This window comes from Saccopteryx bilineata, chromosome 11, assembly GCF_036850765.1.
Source record: "Saccopteryx bilineata isolate mSacBil1 chromosome 11, mSacBil1_pri_phased_curated, whole genome shotgun sequence".
Lineage (NCBI taxonomy): Eukaryota > Metazoa > Chordata > Mammalia > Chiroptera > Emballonuridae > Saccopteryx > Saccopteryx bilineata.
The window spans coordinates 80,734,145-80,761,767 of NC_089500.1; the positions used below are offsets into that span (position 1 = coordinate 80,734,145).

General features: G+C 45.8%; 2 protein-coding genes across 5 annotated transcripts; one reads left to right on the forward strand and one right to left on the reverse strand.

Annotated features, from left to right (window-relative positions):
• The first annotated feature begins 43 nt into the window (after positions 1-43).
• Positions 44-21,656, forward strand: LOC136315719 (histone H2B type 1-C/E/F/G/I). 2 transcript variants are annotated; one of them, XM_066247576.1, is made up of 2 exons: positions 44-476; positions 21,525-21,656. In XM_066247576.1, the coding sequence occupies exon 1, from the start codon at positions 88-90 to the stop codon at positions 466-468; it is 381 nt and encodes a 126-aa protein (XP_066103673.1). In that variant the 5' UTR covers positions 44-87; the 3' UTR covers positions 469-476; positions 21,525-21,656. The 2 variants fall into 2 exon arrangements, with proteins under 2 accessions (XP_066103673.1, XP_066103672.1); XM_066247575.1 differs by lacking the exon at positions 21,525-21,656 and adding an exon at positions 2,294-2,593.
• LOC136315720 (histone H4) lies at positions 14,977-27,126 on the reverse strand. Of its 3 annotated transcripts, none has more exons than XR_010727551.1 (4): positions 26,650-26,792; positions 24,993-26,172; positions 21,507-24,674; positions 14,977-16,114 (listed from the first exon to the last, which is right to left on the reverse strand). XR_010727551.1 is itself a non-coding variant. In XM_066247577.1 (3 exons), exon 1 carries the CDS (start codon positions 27,109-27,111, stop codon positions 26,800-26,802), a length of 312 nt encoding a protein of 103 aa, XP_066103674.1. In that variant the 5' UTR covers positions 27,112-27,126; the 3' UTR covers positions 18,744-24,674; positions 24,993-26,172; positions 26,650-26,799. The 3 variants fall into 3 exon arrangements, 1 of the variants encoding a protein (XP_066103674.1); XR_010727552.1 differs by lacking the exon at positions 14,977-16,114 and having other exon boundaries at positions 18,744-21,667; positions 22,364-24,674; XM_066247577.1 differs by lacking the exon at positions 14,977-16,114 and having other exon boundaries at positions 18,744-24,674; positions 26,650-27,126.
• Between the last annotated feature and the right edge of the window lie 497 nt (positions 27,127-27,623).

Consider the following 27,623-nt stretch of genomic DNA (forward strand, 5'->3'; position numbering starts at 1 on the left):
TCTATATAAAAGGGAAAAGCCGATGCGCTCTTATCCATTCGCTGTTCCTAACGTTTTTGTCTTGTTGTTTTTTTTTTTGTCCTGGCCATGCCTGAGCCCGCGAAGTCCGCTCCCGCCCCGAAGAAGGGCTCTAAGAAGGCGGTGACTAAGGCGCAGAAGAAGGACGGCAAGAAGCGCAAGCGCAGCCGCAAGGAGAGCTACTCGGTGTACGTGTACAAGGTGCTGAAGCAGGTGCACCCCGACACTGGCATCTCGTCCAAGGCCATGGGCATCATGAACTCGTTCGTCAACGACATCTTCGAGCGCATCGCGGGCGAGGCGTCGCGCTTGGCGCATTACAACAAGCGCTCGACCATCACGTCTCGGGAGATCCAGACGGCCGTGCGCCTGCTGCTGCCCGGGGAGCTAGCCAAGCACGCCGTGTCCGAGGGCACCAAGGCCGTCACCAAGTACACCAGCTCCAAGTAGACTCGCAAGTAAGCGGCTTGTCTCCTAACCCAAAGGCTCTTTTCAGAGCCACCCACGTTTGTTTAAAAGGCCTGTAACTACAGAAGTGCTGAAAATGTTTAAGCAGCAAGCCTTGTGTGGTCTAATTTAAATCTGACACGTGGTTTTTTTCCGTTTTATCAAAGGTGTATGCAGCGGTGCTATTGTGTTAACTGGTAAAGGAAAGGTGGCCTGGGTCCGGTTGAGCTCTTAATCATTTTTCCTATTGAACGCTTTGAATTGCCCGTTTTTACTTTTGTTTTCAAACCCTACAATCATTCCTGTGAAAGGAATCTCCAGTTTACTCAACTGAGGCATTCAGTTTCAGTACTAGCGCATTACCCACATAAAACTGATGTGTGAAAGCTGATATGTCCAGTTAAAAGAACTGTTTCCACAATATTTTTTTTCTCAAGGGAGAGTCTGGTTGGAATCATAGGAATGGAAAACAGGCTCAACAGGAAATAGATCACTAGAATAAGAGACAAGTAAAAGTGGCCAGGAATACACGTTCTTTGATTCCCAGCAAGGTCCTAACGCTCAAGCTTCTTAGAAGTATACATCAAGAGGGGTTTAGAGTGTGGGGATCACCTGGCAGCAAATGTAACTTCTGAATGTTGTGGGGTGGAAGGGGGTGCTATGGCTACTGGCAGAGTAAAACCTGAGTTTAAAGATCTCATTTTCTACCTATGAACTACATGTCTTTTTCTGCAAATGCCTACATAGCACACTTCTGTGAATAGTAAATGTGATTCAATTTTGTAATAGACCTTGTGAAGAAAATTGCGTGAAGCCTACACATAATTAAGGCATTTATTCATTGCTCTCCACAGCATATTTTAAATGCATTTTTAAAACAATATGTTCGTTAAAAAAAAAAAAAAAAGTGTGGTTTAAGGTGAAATCCCCAAGGCATGATACATTTCTGCCTACTTGTTTGAATACTGACTGGGGAAACTACTTAACCCCTCTGTAAGTATTAGGTTACCTTAAAATGGGAATTATAATGAGCATTGCTGGGGTGATTCATAAAAGAACACAAGTAAAGCACCTAGGACAGATAGTGTCTTAGAATAGAAAATGTCCTTCGAAATATTAGCTGTGAGTAAAGCCTCTGGTCTCAGTGTTAGTGCAGGTGCCCACACTGAATCTCAGCATCCTGAGTACTTGAACAAGGCAGTAGGCCAAAAAGCTTAACATTTGACAGTAGTTTCCTGTCTGGCAGTGTGAACAGCAGTGCAAACCCTTCTAAGTCCCTCTTTGGGGCCATCTCTTTCCGCTGTACTCTTTTGAAGACATGCTAATGCCTGTAAGACTTTCCTGCCTTTTCTTGTTAGCTCAATCAAGGCTGATTTTCCAGGGACCTTCTTGTGCCACAGAAGAAGTAGGGGCACCTCACATAACAGTCAAATGTGTTGTTATAAAAGAAAGGGACCTGGACCTGGCCAGATAGCTCAGTTGGCTAGAGCATCATCACAGTGTGAACTCACAGGTTGTGAGTTCAATCCCTGATCAGGGCACATACATGAACAGATGGTGGTTTCTCTCTCTCTCTCTCCAAAATCATTTAGTGAAATTAAAAAGGGGGGGAACCTTGGAATTTCACATAGGAACCCCCTATCAATGGGCAAGGTGACACCTAATTGGTGGTATTGCTCTTGTATCAGTCAAGGTCAAAGCAGGCATACGGTTATTAGTTCATCTTAGCTTGATGCCTGTGTCGGTGTCCACAGTCTTGGGAGAAAGGAAAGAAAAAGAAACACACAAGGGGTGCTTAGTGATTTTTTTATTCCCTTTTTCCTCCCAGGCTTGCTGCTTCCTTGGCTTAATCTCTCCATAGCTTCTGGCCAGAATGAACTTTCATCAACTGTATAGCAGCTACATTTTCAAACCTTAAAGGAAATCAAGAAATTATTGTCCAGAATCCTTCCCAAATTAAGGAAAGCAAGGGCTGCCCTAAAGACTCTTGTAGGGTTGCCAACAATTTAGAAGACTGCTATCAATCTTATTTAATAAAAGAACTACCCTTTTCTCACCTCAAAGGTAGCAAGGATGAACTCAAACTAGGAAATCTTTGTACCAAATAAACTTTGTCCTTTATACCAAACGAATTGAATTAAATTTTAATGGTATCAAAAATTTACTACACAGACTTTACTTTTCTCATTTTCATGCAGAATAAAGAAAACTTTAACAAAGATTAATGTTATTCATGGATGAGCATTTGAGAATCACTGATCTGTACAGATTCCTTTATTTCAAAATTGAAAAACTTATCTCTGAATCAGGTCAGCTAATCAGAGGAGGGGGCAGGGTTAAGGCAGATTTCTTGACTATTTGCTCTAAAATTGTATCTAATTCTCATCTCCACAGGGCTTAAGCCATTATATCTTATTATAAATGGTCCAAAGACATTAATATTTTTTACTTATTAATATTAACATAATTTTCATGAAGTAATCTATACAATGAAAATTGTATTAACATTTTATATTCTAGCAAAGAATTCTATAGATTTTAAGGTAGCCAACAGAGCATGCATCAACCAAGGAGAATAGATGGATGAATTGTGACATAATCATGTACAATCACACCATCTAATACCGTTGTGAAAGCAAGTGAGCTATAGCCATATCTGACAACATGGCAACCTAATGTTCCCTGAATACATCAATTCTCAGAAACTAGATGCAATATAATACTGCCTCAATACTAGTGGTGCTGTGATCATTCCAAAATCCTGGTGGCTTACTACAATAATGGGTTCTGTGTTGCTCATAATGTGTGTTGAATGGGTTAGTCACTGCTCTAATTTCACCCGTCTCCTTCAACCTAAGAACCATGCTGAAGGAATAATAACTGACTGCACATGGCTCTTGAAGTTTCTGCCTAGGGTGGCACATGTCATTTTCACCCAGAGCAAGTCAAAAGTCAAGTAGAAATATCTGGACTGCTCAGTTCTACATCACTGTGCAAACAACTATTTCCACAGCAACAGGATTAGACAGAGATCAGTGTTGTCAAGGTCCATCTTCTCAAATCAGGGGAGCCAAGGGAAAAGAAAAGCCAGGTTCAGACACAGGGCTCTGAAGGGAAGTTCCACAAAGAGGCTTCAAGAGGACTGAGAACTCCCTGGAACAGCATGCAAAATATGTGAGGGGCATAGGGGCATTTGGGGAAGGACGTGTATCTATCACCAGATCCCAAAAGGGATCTTCCCATGTTTCTCATGTCAACACACTATTTGAGTGGACGTTCCAATTTTACTGCGTACGTCTAACTGAGGGCATTCTCCCACATCTACAAACAAGGATAATAGTTATTCTGCTTGTTCTGAGAATCACAGGAGAAAGGGAGAATTGCCAAAGAAAGTACTTGGAAAACTGTAGGTTATAAATTCACATGTAGTCTATGAATTTCCACATACAGAGATAAAACACTTCTTTTTCTTTTTTTAAAATCTGAGGGCTCCTGACCTGTGGTGGCGCAGTGAATAAAGCGTCGACCTGGAAATGCTGAGGTCGCTGGTTCAAAACCCTGGGCTTGGCCCTGGCCGGTTGGCTCAGTGGTAGAGCGTCAGCCTGGCGTGCAGAAGTCCCGGGTTCGATTTCCGGCCAGGGCACACAGGAGAAGCGCCCATCTGCTTCTCCACCCCTCCCCCTCTCCTTCTTCTCTGTCTCTCTCTTCCCCTCCCGCAGCCAAGGCTCCATTGGAGCAAGGATGGCCCGGGCGCTGGGGATGGCTCCTTGGCCTCTGCCCCAGGCGCTAGAGTGGCTCTGGTCGTGGCAGAGCGACACCCCGGAGGGGCAGAGCATCGCCTCCTGGTGGGCAGAGCGTCGCCCCCTGGTGGGCGTGCCGGGTGGATCCTGGGAGTCTGTCTGTCTATCCCCGTTTCCAGCTTCGGAAAAAAAAAAAAAAAAACCCTGGGCTTGCCTGGTCAAGGCACATATGGGAGTTGATGCTTCCAGCTCCTCCCCCCTTCTCTCTCTGTCTCCCCTCTCTCTCTCTCTCTCTCTGTCTCTCCCTCTCCTCTCTCTTTTTTTTTTCCTTTTGCATGAAGCTGGAAACAGAGAGAGACAGTCAGACAGACTCCCGCATACGCCATCCCAGCACACCCATGGGGCAACGCTCTGCCCACCAGGGGGCAGTGCTCTGCCCATCCTTGGGGGTCGCCATGTTGCGACCAGAGCCACTCTAGCGCCTGGGGTAGAGGCCAAGGAGCCATCCCCAGCGCCCGGGCCAGCGGGAGGGGAAGAGAGAGACAGAGAGGAAGGCGCGGCAGAGGGGTGGAGAAGCAAATGGGCGCCTCTCCTGTGTGCCCTGGCCGGGAATCGAACCCGGGTCCTCCGCACGCTAGGCCAAAGCTCTACCGCTGAGCCAACCGGCCAGGGATCTCCCTCTCCTCTCTAAAATGAATAAATAAATCTGAGGGCTCACTTCTGTTGCACTCGCTGGGTAAAACAAACACTGGAGACGTTTGGAGAGTTTTAGACAAAGTTTTATGGCCAAGAGAAAAAGAAAAAAAACAAACCTGCACAGGGGTGAGCTCAGGCGGTAGTCACCAGAGTCACACCGAGCGCCTACAGTCTAGGGGTTTTTATAGCGTAGCAAGCAAGGGGTTCATACAGAAGCGAATTTTGCGTTTAGCAATTGGCTCCCCCAAATTAAATTTTAGTCACGTGCCTTAGTAACCAGTCATACAGTTGAAAGCCCCCAGCTGGAAATGTCCCTATCTATCCTCTAGGATGTGGTTACATTAATCATCTTAGGAGTTTTTACGACTTCCTTATCTCAAGGACTCATCAGTTCCTAGTCATCCTGGGAGTCTGGACTCATCTGTTCCGGGAATGAGCTGTACTTACTGGACTAGTTCCTTTGAAGTTATTTCTAAAGCCCATTAATGTATTTTATGGCCTTTATTCGAATGTCACAACTTCCAGTGGTGTGATTCAAATAATTTAACAACTAGTTCTCTGCCCTTACGAATGTTTTAAGTACAAAGAAACTGATATACCGAAAGGTAGTTTATTATTTCATGCATTTAATACTTAAGAACAATAAAAGAGGTACACAAAACTAGATTGTTATAAGAGTTTTAAAATATTAGTGAAGAAATACTAAATACCTGATTAAAAAAATAATATAACTGTTATTTAAAATATTTCCATATTGCTCCTTGATTGGGGTCCTCACTAGCAATTTTCTTCACTTCTCTGAGCGCTATCGGCTGTGTGATTTATCCTTAACCATCTTTTCACTGTAGGAGTAGGAATAGGATCTCATTCCTAGAAGTAGGCCACAATTAGACTAATCGGCATTGTGTTAATATATTAGAAACAGGCGATTTCTCTTCTCTGAACATAATATGTTCATCTTTGAAAAATCCCACCTGAGAACCCTGATGACAAGTGCCGCTTTAACTGGTTTGCCAAACTCAACAAAAAATTAGATATCAGTCCTGCTGAACTGGTGAGGACCAGCTGAATCCCACCATGGCTTGGTTTTTGAATTGCCTCTTCATCATCAATTCTCTTATATAAAAGACCACATTCGATTGTGTGGCTTTTTAACTTTTATGGCAGTTATGCTCCGATAACTCCCAACTGTTTTCATCCCAGAATTGTCCCCTAAACAGAATATACCCAACTGCCTACTTCACATCTTTCTAAATTTCCTTCCCCAATCATCACTTTATCAGTAAACCCTCCCATGATCATATCATTTAAAATACCACCTTTCCCTGCTACAGTGGTCTTCATAGCACTTAACACATCTGACACACTTGTTTGGTTTGTCCCCTCAATAAAATAAAAGTTCCATGAACATAGAAATATTGTTTTATTCACCATTATTCGCTGCTATAATTCCCAGAACATATAATTCCCAGTGTCTGGTACATGTTATATGCTCAATTTTCTTTTTAATTGGCATCCTCATTTAAGTTTATCTCCTCACACCGAAGCCTTGATTCCAATAACAACTGATACTTTTCCTATTTAAGCACTAGAGTACATATCTAAAAGAGATGAGATTTAAAATGACCATTGATTTTTTTTTTTTTTTTTTTTACCACAAGGAAGAAAACTAAGGCAGTGATCAATCTATTAGCTCAAATTTGAATAAGCCTGACATCATGTGTCCCTGATACGGTGCAGCAGCGTGTACATAGATCATCTATAAACTTCCCTGACAAACCTATGGAAATCACTTCTGCCTTGAAAGGCACACAGGATATGAAAGTCAAGTAAAATAACCCCATCAGGAAAAAAGACAAAAGTCAGATCCTATAGGTCAGATCTCTAGCAAACCAATGCCCCCCCCCAAAAAAAAAAAAAAGTTGGACTGAAGGAGGAGAGAAAAAAGCATATTAAGAAATCTGAGAGAGAATCAAAGGTACAACTGGATCCACCTCTGAGCAAACGATAGAGCTAAGACATTGGGAGCATAATAGGGATTTAAATGTGAGGTTAGTATTAGATATTAAATATTAGATATTAGATATTAGATATTAAATATTAGATATTAAAGAACCTGATTTTAGCTAAGTGTGATTATATATATATATTTTAATAGGGTATACTTAATAATTTGGGGTGATGCCTATATGTATACTTTTTTTTAAAATGGCATGTCTGCTTTCTAATTAAGTTTAGGTAAGTAACATCCTCCAATGTACTTCAATTTTCATAACAGTCAAATTATATGATACTGCTCACCAAAAAAATTACGGGATATTTCAAAATGAATATGAAGCTATAAAATATCCCCTCATGTTTGTGAGCAGTATAATTTCTATTCTAAACAGTGTATGCCTGTTGACTCAGGTGAGGATTCTATGTATATATATATAGTTTTCCCCGGTGTCTTCTGCACAACAGAGGCTTAGTGGGTGTTACATCCACCAAGCGCAAGAACAAACGTCGGAGACTTTCAGAGGTTTAGATCTTACTTTATTGGCCAAGTTTAACCTGCGCAGGGACAAAGGTGTCCGGAGACACCGTACCCACAAGGGGCTGCAAACGAGAGTCGCCTCTGGCGCTTACAACTAGGTCCTTATATATCCTAAGTGAGCAAGCATTTACAGAAGCAGATGTGGCAGTTAGCTATTCGCTATGGAGGTCGCACGCAGCATAGCAACAGGGGAAGGGTTTAGCTCAGTGGAGAATTTCAAACATAAACTTCTGATAAGGGTCTCTGACTCATAGAATGCAGGATGTTCGCCCAACTTTGTGCTGAACTCTTTGTTCTCGGCCTCACAGGGACCTTGTCAGCACTTCCCTGTTCCTGTTTTTCTAAGAGTTAGACTCTGGCAGCCACAGCACACTTCCTTGAACCTAACATTCCCCCATCTCTTTTGGGCATAAATCAAACCCTTGATTCTTGATCAGTGGGGAGAATGGTATAAGACTGGGACAGAACCATTAACTTCACTACTTCTATTCTTTCTTTAATGAAGGCAAGGAGCTTGTTAAGGATTATTGGTCCAAAGGTAAGGGCTAATAGAAGCAATAGGAGGGGTCCAGCAATCACAGATATAAGAGTAGTTAAACAAGGAGAGGTCTTAAACATGGAGGCATACCAACTAGAGCTTTCTTCTTCCATATCTCTAATTTTTAATTTGTTGGTGAGTGTCTTGATATTTTCTCTAATTACTCCAGAGTGGTTAGCATAAAAGCAACACTCCTCCCTTAATGCAGCACATAACCCACCTTGCGGAGGAAGAGGAGGTCTAGTCCTCTCCTATTCTGTAAGGCTACTTCAGCAAGGGAGTCTACTTGGCGCTCTAAATATATTACCTGATCTTGGAGGAGTGAGATATCCTTTGAGAAGGTTTTATTTTTTTTTTTTTTTTTTTAGAGACAGAGAGTGTGTCAGAGGGATAGACAGGGACAGACAGACAGGAATGGAGAGAGATGAGAAGCATCAGTCATTAGTTTTTCATTGCACGTTGCAACACCTTAGTTGTTCATTGATTGCTTTCTCATATGTGCCTTGACCGCAGGCCTTCAGCAGACCGAGTAGCCCCTTGCTGGAGCCAGCGACCTTGGGTTCAAGCTGGTGGGCTTTTGCTCAAACCAGATGAGCCCGGCGCTCAAGCTGGCGACCTTGGGGTCTTGAACCTGGGTCCTCTGCATCCCAGTCCGACGCTCTATCCACTGCGCCACTGCCTGGTCAGGCCCTTTGAGGTTTTAGATAGCTGTCTAGGGTTGGCTTCCCCTTGAATGAGTGATGCTTCCCCTACAGCGGCAGAACCTACGATTCCTATAGTAGCTACGATAGGGATAAGGAGTGGGGCCCGCTTCGCCCGCCTTGGGGAAGCAACGAGGAATTCGGGGTTTCCTCCATATAGATATACCTGTGGGATGATATAAGCACTTACACAAAGTTCAGGATGAGTGGGGACTATACACTTGAAGATACCTTGAGTGCACACAAACCATAGTCCTTCAAGAAGCCTTTGTTACTACTTTTGGGTCCTCTAGGGTGGCAGGTAGGGTTTCTTGGTTAAGGCAATAGTCATTATAATTGGAATTACCTAAGGTGAAATTTGCCAGAAGGTAGCAGGTTCCCCTCCCATGGAACTCTGCTAAAGTGAGAGATCCTTCAGAGAAACAATCTTTTATCTGATCCTGGTTCTGGTCCCTCGTAAGGGTTCCTGTAGTGGGAGCCAGTTCCCCTTCTCTTGAGGTGTTAGCCCCCAACCCTACATAGAAAGGGGGTCTGGGACTAAGGCATAGCCAACAAGACTGTAATTCCAGGCTGCGTACTGTTAAAGAAGGGAAATACCTTATCTAATAAATCTAGGTCATACATCTCTTGGTGGTGTGGTCTTTCTAGTAACGGGCTGGGAGTGTAAAAAGGCAATTTATGGTCCTGCTCTTCTGGCTCGACTGGGGAAGAGTCTGCAGTAGGAGTCGTGGCAGCTCCGCTCTGGTCTGGGCCTGTCTTACTGTCCGGGAGCTTAGGTACTGCCGGGAGGCTGCGGGGGGGGGGGCAGGACTAGGTGGCCTGAGTGGCAGCCTGCTTCCTGCTCCTCGAAGGAGGGGTCTGTTCTTAGTCGGAAGTTTTCTGATAGTGAAAAAGGTCCCTGAGTCATGTCCAGTTACATAGAGTCTAATTCCCCAGGTTCGGCCCTTAACCCAATCAGGATCTTCTGGTTTCAGGACTCTTATTGTAGTGGGGTTGCATGCGTTTCGAGCGCAACGTGGGTCCCGCCCTGAGGTAGGCTCTGGTCCTTTTCGAATTAAGTCAATATGAGGGTCTTTGCCTTCCCTAAGGGGTCCATCCCCCTTTGCTGACTAAAGATTCGCAACCCCACTGTCTACAACAGTAATCTGAGTGGGACCCACACGTGCCTCGTTTACCTGGCTCTGGCTCTAAACACCCATAGAGGCCGGTATAAAAAAAAGGTTTTTGTTCTTTTGAGCTACATCACACCGGGTGAGATCCCAAGACATCCCAGAAAAGGCTGGGGTATCACAGAAATTATCATCAAAGAATTTTGTGAGGTCAGTCTCTAGGGTTACTGAAGATGTTTTTTTTCCAGGTATAATTGTTAGCAATTATAGTTCCATCAGCTGTTCTAACTAATACCCATTCTTGCTGCTCTAGTCCGCTACTGGGCAAACAACAGAATGCTATTAGTCCCGAGTAGAGGAGAGGGTGAGCCTTAGAGGCTCACCAGGGGTCCGTTTGACTTGCCATCTCTGAGGCCCTTCGTCTGGAGGACGCGCCGGCTTCACGTGGGAGAGGTGGATCCAGTAGGGCTTTTCAGCTACCTTAACAGCTGTAGGTGTGCTCAGGAGCACCTGGAACGGTCCATTCCATCGTGGCTCAAGGTTGCCCCGTCTGTGGTTGAGAATCCATACCCACTGCCCAGGCTCCGGTGACTCCGGTAGTCGGGAGTTATGTTCCTCATCCGATCGGGCTGACCTCTGGAGGGCTCGTACCTCGCTCCTGATGTGTTGCAGAGCCTGCAAGGACTTGAGGAAGTTATGGTTAGAAACTTCTAGTTCCTCTCTGGTTAATCGAGGCACAAGGGGTACGGGTTGTCCAAACAGGATTTCATAAGGGGCCCACTTCTTAAGATAAGGGGTACATCTGGTTCTAAAGAGGGCGAAAGGGAGTAGCTCAACCCAGTTTTCGCCAGTCTCCTCTCTTAGTTTAATTATAGTCTCTTTTAAAGTCCTGTTCATCCTTTCTACCTGTCCTGAACTTTGGGGCCTATAAATGCAATGCAATTTCTAATTGATACCTAGCTTAGTAGCTAGTTCTTGAGATATCTTAGAGATAAATGCAGGTCCATTGTCTGATCCTAGGGCTAGGGGAATGCCGTATCTAGGTATGATTTCCCTTAATAAGACTTTGCAGCCTGACCAGGCGGTGGCGCAGTGGATAGAGCATCGGACTGGGATGCGGAAGGACCCAGGTTCGAGACCCTGGGGTTGCCAGCTTGAGCGCGGGCTCATCTGGCTTAAGCAAAAAGCTCACTAGCATGGACCCAAGGTCACTGGCTCGAGCAGGGGGTTACTCAGTCTGCTGAAGGCCCGCAGTCAAGGCACATATGAGAAAGCAATCAATGAACAACTACGGTGTCGCAACAAAAAACTGATGATTGATGCTTCTCATCTCTCTCTGTTCCTGTCTGTCTGTCCCTGTCTATCCCTCTATCTGACTCTCTCTCTGTCCCTGTAAAAAAAAAAAATAATTAAAAAAAAAAATAAGACTTTGCAAACTGTGGAAGCAGCCTCTCCTCGCGTGGGGAATGCTTCTACCTATCCTGAGAAGATGTCTACTAATACTAATAGATACTTATAACCTGACTTCCCAGGGGTCATCTCTGTGAAATCTACTTCCCATAACTCTCCAGGAGCTTTCCCCCGACACCTCACAAAGGGAGGCAACTTCATTCTGTGCATTTACCCTGGCACAGATGCTGCATCTAGAGACAACAGAGTGGACAATATCCTTGATGTTGGACCCGAAATAATATTTCTTGACAAGTTGTTCTAGCTTATTCTGCCCTAGGTGAGTGCTAGTATGAATATCTCTCACTATTTCCCTTACTATTCCCTGGGGTAAATAGAGCCGGGAATCAGGAAGTTCAATCCATCCCTGCTGATTTTTCTTCCCCTTTAATTGTATCCCTTCCTGCTCTTCTTCTGGGGAATATCTAGGATCCGGGGGTAGCGTTGGTTTAGGCAGCAATGGCAGAAGGCTTTCTTGTGGCCCAGTGGCTGCTTCTCTTGCAGCTGAGTCTGCTAGTGTAGCATCCACCGGGTATGAGAACAAACGTCGGAGACTTTCAGGAGTTAAGATGTTACTTTATTGGCCAGTTTAACCTGCGCAGGGGCGAACTCCCGAGATGTCCGGAGACACCGTGCCCACAAGGAGCTGCAAATGGAAGCCGCGCCTGAAGCTTACAGCCAAGCCCTTATATATCCTAAGTGAGCAAGCATAGGACAGAAGCAGATGTGGCAGTTTAGCTATTGGCTAGGGAGGTCACACGCAGCATAGCAACAGGGGCCGGCATAGCAACAGGGGCCGGTTTTAGCTTAGTGGCGAATTTCAAACTTAAACTTCTGATAAGGGTCTCTGACCTTCTTTGTTCCCAGCCTCACAGGAGCCATATCAGCACTTACTGTTCCTTCAATAGTTACACTCTTTGCAGCACTCCCTGTTCCTTCAATAGTTACACTCTTTGGCAGCCCCAGTACTCCCTGAATCTAACACTAGGTTGTTACATTTTATAATAGGAGAATCCCCCTTCTGGTGTCCTTTGCAGTGGATGATGGCAACTTTGGTAGGTAGCCAAATGGCGTCTAGGAGGGCAAGAATTTCACTGCGGTTCTTAATGTCCTTCCCTCCTGCTGTCAGGAGGCCTCTCTCCTTGTATATGGCTCCGTGGACATGGGCGGTGGCAAATGCATATCGGCTGTCAGTGTAGATGTTGGCAACTTTTCCCTCCGCTATCTGTAAGGCCCTGGTTAGTCCTATCAGCTCTGCCCTCTGTGCAGATGTCCCTGTGGGCAGCACTTTCTGCCATAGGACCTTATCTCCCGTGGTCACTGCTGCCCCTGCATGTCGCTGTCCATCCTTGATAAAACTGCTCCCGTCAGTAAAGAGGGTCAGGTCTGCCTTTTCGTAGGCCTGATCCCTTAAGTCTGGGCGGGAGCCAGTCACTCTGTCAAGGATTTGTTTGTAACTGTGGACCAAAGTGGAGTCCGGTATTGGCAACAGGGTTGCTGGGTTCAGGGCCGCAGTTTTGAGGAACTGAACAGACGGAGGGTTCAGCAGCTGAGCCTGATACTGCGTTAGCCGCACATTAGATAGCCACCTGTCAGGAGGTGCTCGCAGCACTTGCTCTACATAGTGTTCCCCAATTACTTGGATGTCCTGTCCCAAAGTCAACTTACTAGCCTCCTTGACTAGTATGGAGGTGGCAGCAAGTGCCCTCAGACATGCTGGCCATTCCAAGGCTACATGGTCAAGTTTCTTGGACAGATAGGTGACGGGCCTGTTCCACGGCCCGAGCTCCTGACTCAGTACCCCTAGAGCTACCCCTCCCTTTTCTGCTATAAGTAGCTGAAAGGGTTTGGCCAGATCTGGCAGGGCCAAAGCTGGGGCAGTCACTTAGGGCCTCTTTCAGCGCTTGGAACGCTTGCTTTTCCTTATCTGTCCATGTGAACTGCTCTTCTTTACCCCTGGTTAGTTCATGTAGGGGTCTAGCTAGTTTTGCAAAGCCCAATATCCACAGTCAGCAGTATCCTACTGCACCCAGGAATTCTCGTACCTGCCTTTTGCTGGTAGGCTTGGGGATCTGCAAGACCATCTGGATTCGCTGGCTGGACAATATCCTTTGCCCTCCCTGTAAGTTATACTCCAAATAACTTACAGTTTGTGTCACAATCTGGGCCTTCTTGGCAGAGACTCGATACCCCATTCACCCGAGATCTTGTAGCAGGTCCAAGGTAGCTTCCTCACATTCTCCTTCGTCCTTGGCAGCTATGAGAATGTCATCCACATACTGGAGCAGTACGATTGATGGATGGGAGGAGCGGAAAGCCTGCAGCTCTTTGCTGAGGGCCTCATTAATAATGGTGGGGGAATTCTTAAACCCTTGTGGTAGTCTGGTCCAAGTGAACTGCCCCACCAGTCCATTTTCTGGGTCATTCCATTCAAAGGCAAAGGTCTCTTGACTCTGAGGTGCCAGGGGAATACAAAAGAAGGCATCCTTCAAATTCAGGACCGAATAATAGGTATGGGTTGGGGGCAATGAGCTCAGTAAGGTATATGGGTTGGGCACCTGACCCGTCCCGCAGGTCGAGCAACGGAGACTCTAAGTGGGGAGTGAGGATTCTACGAGGCAAGAGGCACAAAGAATGGAGACAAGACAGGATTCTGATCAAGTCTCATTTTATTACAGACAGGTTACAGATTATATAGGGGAATATACGTGAGAATAGCAAGCTGAGGAATGAGGATGTGATTTCATGAAAGCTGAGAAGACAAAGCCTATTCATAGAGAGGAGTATCCTGCACAAACAGGCAGTGAGAACTACCTGCAGGTATGCTTCTGTGAATCACCTCAGGGCGTAATGACCTCAGGGCATAATGAGGCTTGAACTGCAGGCAAGTAAACAGCCAAGTTTCACTTAGGCAAGCTGTTCCTTTTACAGCTCCTCGGGGTATCTGCTGACCCCAACAGGTCCCCCTTTTTTATTTTATTTAGTAAGCCTGGGGTTGCGTCTGTCTTAGGTCGGAGAGATCGCACTAGTGTCTACGAATGCTCTTACCCGTCATCGATCATCAAGATCTGTCTTAGGTGAGTTCGGACTTTCTAGTGTCTCTCAGTTGCCCATCATTGACTGCCAACCCAGCTATGGCTTTAGGCCATTGTATGGAATGCCTTGATCGGCCTGATCCAGACGATGATAATGGACCTGTATCTGTTGTGCCTTAGAAACGGCTTCTACTTGCTGCTTAATGAAAGCCATGATTTTATTAAATATCATGGGCCCGAGGGATATAAAAAGAAGCAATCCTAACAGAGGACCTAATAAGGGGAGGAGGTAGGGGAGTATGCCATTGAGTCCACTCCAAAGAGGATTGTCGAACAATTCTCTTCATCTCTTCTCCAAGTCTTCTTGGAGCCGCTTGATTTTATCACGTACCACACCGGATTTGTTCGTGTAGAAGCAGCATTTTTCCTGTAAAGCTAAACAAATTTCTACCTGCTCTGCAGTAAGTAAATCTAATCCTTTTCTATTCTGGAGGACTACCTCCGCAAGAGAATCTATCTGATCTAGTAGGTCTTGGATAGTGCTAGAAAGCACTTGAACATCATCTATTAATTGATGGGATAACTTCATAGACATTCCTAACCCTGCTGTTCCAGCGGCAAGTGCGCCAGATATCCCTAATCCTACGAAGAGGGGAATAAATTGTACAGCTCTTTTTGAGCGTCCTGCTAAATAGTCAAAACTAGGAATAGGAACTGGTTTGTCTCCAGAAATGACATCAATATCTGGTAATAAGGTGGCCAAAACACAGATGCCTGTCCAATTCTGAGGCAAAATTGGATAAGCTAAATTTCCACCACAGACAAAAACCGCTCCTCTGGTAGGACATATAGATACATTATAGGTTATAAATCTACTGCAATTATTAAACATTATAAAACCTACATCTATATCATAACTATTGTTTTGAAAATTACCCTTAAAGCATGTATGATTGGAAAAGCCTACAGGTTGCACTCCAAATGGTAAACTATAGCTACAGTTATTATTAACTGCTGATATAGATTGATTAGTAGGTAAGGCTAGGGGCATAGGAGTCCCTATAGTCATACATAACCAGCAATCAGCAGCTAAAGTGGGACTAGAAATATTTAAAGCTTTATGCGTTGCATATAAGATATCAATAGTTTGAGTATCTAAATCTACTCCTCTTGACTTTGGCAAAGCTAAAGGATGATAATGAAGTTTTGGATATAATTGTTCCATAATCTGTTCAATTCTCTTCTGAGCTATTAATTCTTTTATTTTATCTTGGGGGCCTCCTCCATCAGAGACATGAATAGGAGCCCTTTTTGACCAACATACTGCTTGTCCTATTGTGCCAGAGCAGGATGCTTGAGCATACTGACTATGAGATCCCCCTGGCTGAATTGGTCCCCAATCGCCCCCTATGGAACCTCCCCAAGTTTTTTGCAGTATTGCAGTAAAATAGGATCTGTTATTATAGGTGCATTCTTGAACTGATGTGTAACATGATGAATGCATTTGATCTAAATAAGAGGTGCAGGGACATTGTCCTGGTATACCTTTAATACTGGGTATGATGGGTGGTTTATTTACACATTACCACTTTGGGCTCTTCAAGCCCCCTAGCTGACTAGAATCTGCTGCTAAATAAGCAGTCTTTGTGCCACAATCAACTGTCTTGTATTGATTGTTGGGTAATTTATAATCAGTGGCACTTCCACCCTTGCAGTCACAAGGTTTTCCAAACACAGAGTCATATAAATCTTTCTTACTTACCGGTGCTTGTAAGCCCACTTCTCCTGGAGCAATGTTGATGTAAATTATGGTTATGAACAGCAATCCTGCGGAGTTCTTCATGTCTGTAAGGAATTAGGCTACTTTTGGGTTACAGCAGAGTCTATTTGTTTTATTAATCTTTCTGGTAACCAACGAGCAGAGTGTGATTCTCTAGAATACACACATACTGAACCATGCCCCCATATAAGGACTGGATCAGGACCGTGCCAGGAATTGTCTAAAGGATCTTTCCACAGAACGGAGGCGTACTTTGTTTGAGTGGATGATTGCCAAAACCTCTGAGCTGCAGAAAGTCCCTGACTGTCTAAAGTTAAAAAATTTAAAATGAATAAAGTATGAGATAACAAATTATGGGGTGTTCCTTTTGTGGGGTACCATTCCCCCTTTTTTATTTTATTTAGAGTGCATTTTATGGTCTGATTAGCTCTTTCTACTATACCTTGGCCTTGAGGATTATAGGGTATTCCTGTGATATGTTTAATGTGTAGTTTTGTACAGAAATCTGCAAAACGAGAACTGGTGTACCCAGGTCCATTGTCAGTCTTTAAAGAATCTGGTTTTCCCATAAAAGAAAGGGCCACTAACATGTGGGATATAACATGTTTAATAGCTTCTCCTGTTTGTAATGAAGCAAAGATATAGCCACTAAATGTATCTATTGATACATGGATATACTTTAAGTTTCCAAATTCAGGGAAATGTGTAACATCCATTTGCCATAATGCATTAGGTAATAGTCCTTTGGGGTTAACCCCCAAGTGTGGTGTAGGTGCTGTTTGCAAGCACTGAGGACAATTTTTTACTATTTGTCTAGCCTGTTCTTTAGTTATTTTGTGTATGAGTCTTAAAGTTTTTGCATTAAGGTGATATAGCTGGTGAGTCTCTTGAGCGGCGGGAATACCAGCCTGTGCTATAAGGACAAGGAACAAATTTTGTGTGCCAGCATCAGCCATTGCATTGCCTTTAGATAAAGGGCCAGGAAGACCAGTATGAGCTCTTAAATGTCCTATATAGAATGGTTGTGTTCTCTGATGGATTAAAGTTTGTAATTGTCTAAATAAATCACTGGCAGTGGAGGCAGTTTTGATTTGTCCTACTGTTTCAAGTAATGGAACTGAGTGTGCAATATAAGCACTACCTGTATAGATGTTTAAGGCCTGATTAGGAAATGTAGCAAATACAGCAATGACTGCATGTAGTTCAATGAGCTGAGCAGAAGAACACTGTGTATGAAATCGAGTTACTGAATTATTGACTACATAGACAGCTATTCCATTGGAAGATCCATCAGTAAACACCAACAAGGCATTGTCTAGGGGTTTGTGAGAAGTCTTAATAGGGAAAATAAATTCATGTCTATTTGCAAAATCTAGTAATTTATCAGGAGGGTAGTGATTATCAATATGGCCACTATAAGAAGCTAGAGCAATGGGCCATGCCTCAGTGTTTTGCATTAGCCAGTCAATTTGTTGACTAGTGTAGGGTAAAATTAATTCATCAGGTTCCTTCCCAAAATAACATTTTCCTTGATTTCTGCCTATCATTATTAATTGGGATGTAGCCATGTAATATGGTTCCAGAACCTTTTTTGGTGATGCAGGCAAATGAAGCCATAGCAAAGGAGATTTTTGCCAAAACACAGCTGTGGGAGATTGTTTAGTTGTACAGATTATTAATTTTAAAGGCTGTTCATAATCAGTGAACGTAGTGCCTTGATTTTGTATAGCTTGTTCTATTAGTTTCAATGATTGTCGTTGCCTCTGGTGTGAGTTGCCTAGGAGAATTGGGATTTGCATCGCCTTGCAAGATGTCATATAGAGGTTTTAGTTCATATTTGCTGAGTTTTAAATAAGAAACTAACCAATTAATACCTCCAAGCAGTTTTTGAAAATCATTGAGTGTTTGTAATTTATCTAGCCTTAGTTCTACCTTTTCTGATGTAATATGTGTTCCTTGCAATTGACATCCTAGATATGTATAAGGGTCTGTTAATTGGACTTTATCAGGGGCAATGACTAGCCCATGATTCTGCAGAGCATCTTTCATATCTGCATAGCATTGCAAGACTTGAGGCCCATTTTTTCCTGCTATAAGAACGTCATCCATATAGTGAATAACATACATTTGAGTCCATAAGTTTCTAACTTGTTGGAGAGCAGTGGCAACATAAGATTGACACAAAGTAGGGCTATTGGCCATACCTTGAGGAAGAACCTTCCATTGGTATCGTTTCATAGGTTCTTTAAAGTTAATGGATGGCAAACCGAAGGCAAATCTTTTTTGGTCCTCTGGGTGTAAAGGAATAGTGAAAAAACAATCCTTCAAATCTACTATTATTTTATAAGATCCCAGAGGGATGGCGGCTGGAGAAGGGAGGCCTGGTTGTAAAGCTCCCATTAAAACCATAGTTTTATTAACCGCTCGCAAGTCCTGTAATAGTCTCCATTTTCCTGATTTTTTTCTTTATAACAAATATAGGAGTGTTCCAAGGAGAGTTGCTTTCTATAATATGTCCAGCTGCCAATTGCTCCTGTACCAATTGATGTGCAGCCTGTAATTTTTCAGAGGTCAGAGGCCACTGATCAACCCACACAGGAATGTCGGAGAGCCAACTTATCTTATCTGCATGAGCTACAGGAGAATCAGCAGCCCCTAGGAGAAATACCCTATACCTGTTCTTTGAGAATTCCCCGAAGGGGTTAAAGGCTCAATTATGCCCTGGTTATCTTTGCCTAAACCTTTCCCAGGAATGTGTCCTTGATTAAGCATTTGAGCTGTAACAATGGTATTTGGACTGCCCATAATCATTCCCATTTGAGATAAAAGGTCACGTCCCCAAAGATTAATAGGAAGTCCTGCAATTACAAAGGGTTTAATAGTTCCTTCATGATTTTCTGAATCTTTCCATGTCAAGAGTTTTGAACTTCTTTCAGGGTTAGTGCTCTGTCCAATACCTTTCAAATGAGTAAAAGTTTTCTCTAATGGCCAGGAAGATGGCCAGCACTCCTTTTTTATTATAGTCACATCAGCCCCAGTATCGATGAGTCCTGAAAATTCTTTTCCATCTAACCATAGTGTCATAATTGGCTTTTGTGGGGTAATAGTTTCAGCCCAATATACATTAGATGAACCAAACCCTCCGGATCCTCTTTGTCCCCCGACAACTTTATTGCTAGTAGATAACATAGGCAACAACAGCAGTTGTGCAAAGCGTTGGCCAGAATTAATAGTATTAATATTGCGAGGAGAGGCAACCATAACTTTAATTTCTCCAATATAATCATTGTCAATTACCCCTGGGAAGACTTGTAAACCTTGTAGGGTGACACTACTTCGTCCTATAATGAGTCCAAATGTGTTTTCAGGTAGAGGCCCATAAATCCCAGTAGGGAGAGCTTGCACCCCCATCTCCGGGGTTAATACTGTGTAGATGGAGGAACAGAGGTCCAATCCTATGCTCCCTGGCGTGGCTCTGCAGAGGTCGGAAATGGATTGTTGTGGGTTGGAGGAACAAAACTCATTGCCCCATAGATTTGCTTGTTTTTCGGGGCCTGGGGCTGGCCCCGCTTCCCGTTTCCCTGAATCTGAGGCAGTGGATTGCCTTGGGCATCTGTTTTGGACTTACATTCATTTGCCCAGTGATACCCATGCTTGCAGCGAGGACATAACCCAGGAGCTTGTTTGCCTTTAAATGAAAAGTCTTTCTTGCCCTTACAGTTTCTAGCAAAATGCCCTGTCTCACCACAATTATAGCACTTATTATTTCCCTGTTGTGCTAAAAACTGTTTAACTGTGAAACCTTGTAATGCTGCAGCCATGGCTAATCCTTGCTGATAGGCTGAGCCTATATCCGAACACAGGCGGATATATCCACTTAAATCAGTCTTTTTCTTATAGGGTCTTATGGCGGCCTGACAAGCAGCATTAGCATTCTCAAATGCAAGTTGTTTTACAAAGTCAGTCCCAGCATCAGCGCTGCCAAAGCTTCTACCAGCTGCTGTAATCAATCTATGCACAAAATCAGCAAAAGGTTCGTCAGGACCTTGTTTGATACTAGTCAGAGAGGCGCTCATGTCTCCTTTAGTAGGGAGTTTCCTCCATGCTCTAGTGCCTGCGGACTGTATTTGAGCAAAAAATCCAGGATCATATTGCATGTGATTATCACTAATAGCAAAATTTCCTTCTCCTATTAACATATCAAAAGTCCAACCATTATTGGCCTGAGCATTTCTTCTAGCTGTGTCTCTGCAAACTTCTACATATTCTGATTTCCACAGTAGATAATCGCCGCCTGCTAAAGTGGTGCGAGCTAATGTTTGCCAGTCCCTGGGAGTAAGCCAATGTTCTGCTATTGATTCTAAAATAGCCATTGTGTAAGGGGCAGTAGCTCCATATTGAGCTACGGCAAGCTTTAACTCTTTAATAACTTTAAAATCAAAACCTGCATGATGCCTCCAAGCTTGTCCTTGATCATCAGTAGTTTCAGTGACCGGATATGCCTCTGGTCCCTCAGTTATTGACACAAGAGGAGCAGAAGGAGAATTAAGAGGCCTTTGTTTCTCATTTCCCTTAGTGGGAGGGTGATTCTTGTTGGTAGAAGGAGGCTTTCCAGTTTTAAGTCTTTCAAGCTGATTTATTAAGTCCTGATGTTCTTTTTCTAATTTAATCTGTTCTTTTAAATATTCTATTTTATCTTTTAACTGCTTTTGAGGATCTATGATAGGGAAAGCACTGGGAGCTGAAGGCCGTGGTGCTGTGTAAGGGGGCAGCCGATAATCATCATTGTGATATTTAGCTGCTTGTTCTGCTATCTCATCCCAATCAACTTCCCCAGGGTCTGCTTTAAACGACTCCTCCTCACTTTGATCTTCCTCATTAGTACTAGATTCATTAGAATTTTCTTTGTCTACTTCTAATTCAGTTAATTTTGGATAAATTTTTGAGATTTCAGTTTTCTTACCGTGAGTTTTCTTTTTCTTATCTAATTTTTTACATTTAGCCTTAGGGGGAAGGGCAGTGGCCCCTTCTTCTTCACTCTCTAAGGATATGAGATCTTCCTGATTCTTTTTCAGTTCTGGAGTTTTTGGATTAGATCTAACTTCTTGTAAAATAGCTTGTTCTTTTTCTACTACATTAGCTACTACAGGATCAGATTGTCTTTGTGACAATAATTCATTTATAAGATTCCAATAAGAAAAGGCTGTTACAGGGACCTTTTCAGGTCCGAAAGTATTATAATAATCCTGCATAGCATCACCTACTCTTTTCCATCTTTTCAGGTCAATAGTACCTTCAATAGGAAACCAGGGACAAAGATCTTTTATATAATCAAAATACTTGCATAACTGTTTAACTTTAACCTTTACTCCTCGTGCCTTTAAAGCTTGTCCTAACTGTTCCACAAATAACTCATGCTGACTTATTTCTTGCCCCATGATCGTCGCATTTACTCACCGGCCCTGATTTTCTCAGCAGGCTCCCGAGAAATGTCCGGATTTGGGTGCACCCGATGCGACGTCCTTCACTGGATCCCCTATCTTCAAGCCCCGCGTTGGGCGCCACTTGACCCATCCCGCAGGTCGAGCAACGGAGACTCTAAGTGGGGAGTGAGGATTCTACGAGGCAAGAGGCACAAAGAATGGAGACAAGACAGGATTCTGATCAAGTCTCATTTTATTACAGACAGGTTACAGATTATATAGGGGAAAATATGTGAGAATAGCAAACTGAGGAATGAGGATGTGATTTCATGAAAGCTGAAAAGACAAAGCCTATTCATAGAGAAGAGTATCCTGCACAAACAGGCAGTGAGAACTACCTGCAGGCATGCTTCTGTGAATCACCTCATGGCGTACTGACCTCAGGGTATAATAAGGGTTGAACTGCAGGCAAGTAAACAGCCAAGTTTCACTTAGGCAAGCTGTTCCTTTTACAGCTCCTCGGGGTATCCGCTGACCCCAACAGGCACCGTGGGATGAATAGTCTCTACCCATGCATTCACCTCCCGCAAGTCCTGCACCAGGCGGTAGTCATGGGTCCCCGGCTTTTGGACAGGGAGTAACGGGGTGTTCCAGGCTGATTGGCATTCTCGGAGTATGCCTGCCTTCAGCAGGTGCTGCAAGTGCCGTGCAATGCCCGTCTGGCTCGGGCTGGGACCGGGTATTGCCTGATCCTAACCGGGCTAGCAGTGCTCAGCAGCTGCACTAGGACAGGCGGTTGGTGGGTGGCCAAACCTGGTGGGTTGGTCTCCGCCCAAACTTCAGGTACCCTGGCACGCAGGGCATCCGGAACCCCTGCTCCCTCCTCCTTACCTCCTTGGAAAGTGGCAAGTAAGTATTCCTCAGACAGTGGGACAGTTATCTCCAAGCTGACCTCTGCCTCCTCGTCCCTCGTAGGGCTCTCCTCCCGTCGGAAGGTAATGGTGGCCTGAAGTTTCTGCAAGAAGTCCCTTCCAGGTAGTGGGTAAGGGCAGTCTGGAATAACTAGGAAGGAGTGGGTAATGGTGCCTCAGCCGAAGTTAGTAATTCTTGCGGTAGCCTATGGATAGGCTTCTGCTTTGCCCGTTGCCCCTACTATTTTGATAGTTGCCTTCTGAATTTGCCCCTGTGGTTGCTTTAGGACTGAGTAGGTGGCTCCTGTATCGACTAGGAAGTCTATTGGCTTTCCTTCGACTGTTAAGGTGACCATGGGCTCCTGGGAGCTGACGGGAATGGAGCCCTGGCCCCGTCAGTCTAAGGTTTGGAGCAAGACCTCTGGGCCCTGTTTTGGCCCTTGGCTGTCAGCCTTCATGTTGGAATCCATGGGAGTCCGAAAGACCAGAGTAACAGGCTTTATTGAAAGGAAGAAAGAAACCCTGCCGGGCACTTCTCCTGGGGGAGAAGAGCACCGGTTACAGACTAGGGGCGAGTTATATAGTGTTTGGGAGAGCCTGAGGGGATACTGAGGCAAAAGTCCTGGTATGTCTGGAATGCTCCTCCTTGGGGGGCTTCAAGCATGTGGGTGCTGAATCAAAAGTCCTGGTGTGTCCGGAGCCCCTCCTTGGGGTGGGTTGTCAGCTTTTTGGAATTCCTGTCTCAGGGTCAATAGTCCAGTAAGGGTGAGGTCTGACAAATAAGCGGAACATCAAGAGGGCAGTTTGGAATACACGTATCTATCACTTCAACTTTGGACACTCTCTCTTCCAGTGCCCTTTCTCCTTACAATAGGCACATTGATCTTTGGCTATTCGCCGACCCTGGCCCTTTTGCTGTCCCCCTTTCCCTTTGGGAGGAGGTCTCTGGGCAGCACTCAGGAGTTTGATAGCCTTCTTCGCCATGAGAACCTCCAGATCATACCTATTGACGTACACCTTCTGGGCTATCTCTAATAGCCTGCTTCTATTTTCTCCTTCAAATCCTTCTATCTTCTGAAGCTTTTTTCTAATATCTGAAAAGGCCTGAGTCACAAAGGCTATATTTACTAGTCTCCTGTTCTCTTCTGCCTCAGGATCTAGAGGGGTATATACTCTATAAGCCTCCATGAGTCTTTCTAGGAAGGCTGCTGGGGACTCCTCTCTTCCCTGGATGACTTCACTAACCTTACTGAAGTTGGTAGGTTTTCTGGCAGCTGCCCTGAGCCCCCTCAGCAGAGCCCCGCGATACTGGAGGAGCGCGACCCTTCCCCCGGTAGTATTAGGGTCCCAGGCCGGGGGCTGAGAAGGGAGTATGTCTTCTATCTCCCTCCTCCAGGGCATAGTCTCTCCCTCCTCCCCCAGGACCGCCTTTGCGGCCTGTCGCATTATCCTGTCTCTCTCTTCATAAGTGAAGAGAGTTTGCAGAATCTGTTGACAGTCATCCCAGGTGGGCTGATGAGTACTGAATATGGCTTCGAGGAGGGAGATCAGCCCTTGGGGTTTCTCAGAGAACGGGGGATTCTGAAGTTTCCAATTATATAAGTCTCTGGTGGAGATGGGCTCATAAACAAGGCAGGAAGGTGCCCGTGGTGGAGCATCTGATGCCAAGGGTGCCTCTCGGGGAGGCAAAATGGCGGTGCCTCCCGCCGGTGGCAAAACTCCCTCCCCATAGGATGCCCCTCCACGGGTGTGGGGTGGGCTCGGGAGCCCGCGCGCATCCTGACGCAAGGAATCTGGTTCCTCTCCACACGTGTAAGGTGGAGGCGCATTCACCGGTGGTTCGGGCAAGACTGGGTCAAGCCTAGGCTGACTACGAGGCTGTTTCGGGGCGTGGGCTTCCCCCTTTTCCTTTTCCTTGACCTCCTTTTCTCCCGTGGGGAGGCAAACTGCCCGTCTCCCTCGCTGGTTTCCCTTCAAACACTTCCTAATGTATCTGGGCCGGTCGGCAGCTATATCTACCCAAACGTCTATGTACAGATATTGGTCCGGGTGGGGAACCCTATAGACGGTGGCTCGGACAGCAAATAAAGTCGGAAGGTCAAAGGTACCCTCTGTGGGCCATCCTACATTAAAGGTGGGCCACTCTAACTGACTTAAGGTTCGGAAAAATTCGGGGTCAGGCGTTGGGCCCCCGTATTCCCGGGCCCGCCTCTGGAAATCAGAGAAGTTCTTCAGCAGGCAGTCAAGTGGAGAGCCGGGCACAGATTCCTGCTGGCCCATCCTGAGCAAATCTAGGGGGAATAAAAAGGGAGGATAACGAAAATGGATAAAGAAAACAGACAACACAGACCAACAGGGCAGCAGACAACAGTCTTTCGCACACACGAAATTGGCATATAAACTGAAACCAAACGCGGCGCGGCGCAGACAAATAAGAACCCTAACGTGACCGGTCACTTCTAATGTTAGCGAAACCAAACTTCAGAGAGCGGCGTCCCGCCTCTGAAAGTCCTGGGTAGGTTACCGGCAGCGTCCCACCTACTACCTCAGGGTTGTTTGCTCCGGACCCCAAAAACCAAACCAAAAGAGGATCCTCAGTAAATACTTACTCAGCTCAGCTGCCCATCCGGTCTCCGAACCGAAACTCCACCGAGGGAGATCCCGGGACGAGCCCCCAAAATGTTACATCCACCAAGCGCGAGAACAAACGTCGGAGACTTTCAGGGGTTTAGATCTTACTTTATTGGCCAAGTTTAACCTGCGCAGGGACGAGGGTGTCCGAAGACACCGTACCCACAGGGTCTGCAAATGAGAGTCGTGCCTGGCGCTTACAACTAGGTCCTTATATATCCTAAGTGAGCAAGCATTTACAGAAGCAGATGTGGCAGTTAGCTATTCGCTAGGGAGGTCGCAGGCAGCATAGCAACAGGGGGAGGGTTTAGCTCAGTGGAGAATTTCAAACATAAACTTCTGATAAGGGTCTCTGACCAATAGAATGCAGGATGTTTGCCAACTCTGTGCAGATCTCTTTGTTCTCCGCCTCACAGGGACCTTGTCAGCACTTCCCTGTTCCTGTTTTTCTAAGAGTTAGACTCTGGCAGCCACAGCACACTTCCTTGAACCTAACAGTGGGCAGGGAACAGCAGCGCACACGCCAGCCAGTGGGCTTCTGCCCCGGAACCACTGCTCACAAACTCGCCACCCCAAACACACACACACACACACACACACACGCCTCGCGGGCTTTGTCCTTCCCTTCCGCCATTTTGAGCGAGGGAACACAGGCGGGATAAGGGAGGGACTCCTGCCACCTGTCTGGCTGTGTAACCCGACTTCTCCCTGGTATTGGGGAGCCGTGCACACACTTCTTCCCATTCCTAGTCCTCAAGAACTGAGAGGAGAAAGTTCATAGGGAGCGAGACGACACCACACGAGCTTCTTAGCGGCTACCTGACACTTGAAATTCATGTCCACGCAAGAATCTACTCATTACACGATTGTCGCAAAGCAAACCATTCACTCTCAAAGCCTGAGAAATCAAACCCAGAGCTTGAAACTCCAGTTGGAGAATAGAAAGCTTTTAACTGCGCATGTGACAAAGCAAAATATGCCCATCTTTCTGGAAATGCGTGGGTGGCCTGGAAACAGGCCGTTTGTGTAGAAGAGATGGTGAAAGTTGCTGAAAATGGGCGACTCAGCCCTGGAAGCCGGAGAGGGCGCCCCGAAGCCCGAGCGAGCGCGCAGACAGCGTCCGGGGCGGTGCGCTGGGAGGAGCAGCAAAGTGAGGCCCTGCAGGTTTAGAGAAAGTGAAAAGTCACCCGAGTTAGAACACTGACTCCTTAAATCTGGTTAGTGGTTAGTTGCCAACTGCTTGGCCTCGGACATAAGGAGAGACCCCGGCCAGAGCGTGGACATCATCAGCAAGGCCCACTTTAGTTGTATCTAAATCCGAGCCACTGCATTTGGCGGGTTAACAACGCGGTGAGCCTGACGTGTGTGCGAGAAAGGGGTGGGGGGTTGGGAGTGACTCCACAAAGCGTGAAGACCCTTCCTTAGCCCAACATAACTTGCGGCGAATTCCTGTTTTAGTCGGCCTGGGTCTCTGTGGGCGGAATGCTGCATCCTCAGTCTCCTGGTTTGTTACGTTCAGTGAACCCCTGCCCAAGCCAAAATGGAGCAAGAGTTCGGTGGAGCTTCCAGGCGCCGCCATACTGACACTGCGTCCCACCAACCACGACCCTTCCCAAAGGCACGCAAGAAACTCACCAAATAAAAACAGCAAAAAACAGAATTGTGAATGAGGAAGTCACAAATATTCTCACCCCAGAAGCAAGCCGGGCAGCTCTTCCCAAGAAAAAAGTGGGCGGCCCTGAAAAGGGCCTTTGGATTGACTGCAGAAGAGCATTGAGTTCAGATTTAGCCGCCGAAGCCGTAGAGAGTGCGGCCCTGGCGCTTGAGCGCGTAGACCACGTCCATGGCCGTGACCGTCTTGCGCTTGGCGTGCTCCGTGTAGGTGACGGCGTCCCGGATCACGTTCTCCAGGAACACCTTGAGCACCCCGCGGGTCTCCTCGTAGATGAGCCCGGAGATGCGCTTGACGCCGCCGCGCCGGGCCAGGCGCCGAATGGCGGGCTTGGTGATGCCCTGGATGTTGTCGCGCAGCACCTTGCGGTGGCGCTTGGCGCCCCCTTTGCCGAGACCCTTCCCGCCTTTGCCGCGACCAGACATGATAACAGTGCTCAGACAAAGACCGAACAGGTTGGAGAGAGAAGGCAGTCCGTTTATATAAGCGGATTGCGGACCTAATTGAGAACAACAGGCCCACAGAAATTCCCGCCGGCTGTAGGACCCACCCCCCGCGGCCCGGCACCGGGTGACGTCACCGCTACCGGAGTTCCCGCCTCTCCCGGGTCTCGCGGCAAGTCCTGGGTCCCCGGATGAGGATATTCGGAACGATTTTAACTACTTTAAAACAGAAGAAACTTAACACTTGTCCGGTTTAGAAGGTGGAAACCTGCAGAGAACTTTATGGGTTTCTTTGAGCCCACCGGACGACAGGCGAGGAGTCAGATCTCAATGCTCCGGAGAAGGAGTGTTTCGTAGTGTCTGTTACACACTTGCAACCAGGGAGGATTACGCAGAGGCAGGAGCTGGCAGGGTGCGGGGAAGTTGACGTGACCAGGTGCTCCCGGGAGGGTGGTTATGCTCTGAGTGTTGAAAAGGGGGATTCCTCCCGTTGT

What these genes read in the sequence shown, in the direction of transcription:
- LOC136315720 (XM_066247577.1), bottom strand. Translation starts at nt 27,111, where the DNA reads ATGTCTGGTCGCGGCAAAGGCGGGAAGGGTCTCGGCAAAGGGGGCGCC.
- LOC136315719 (XM_066247576.1), top strand. Translation starts at nt 88, where the DNA reads ATGCCTGAGCCCGCGAAGTCCGCTCCCGCCCCGAAGAAGGGCTCTAAG.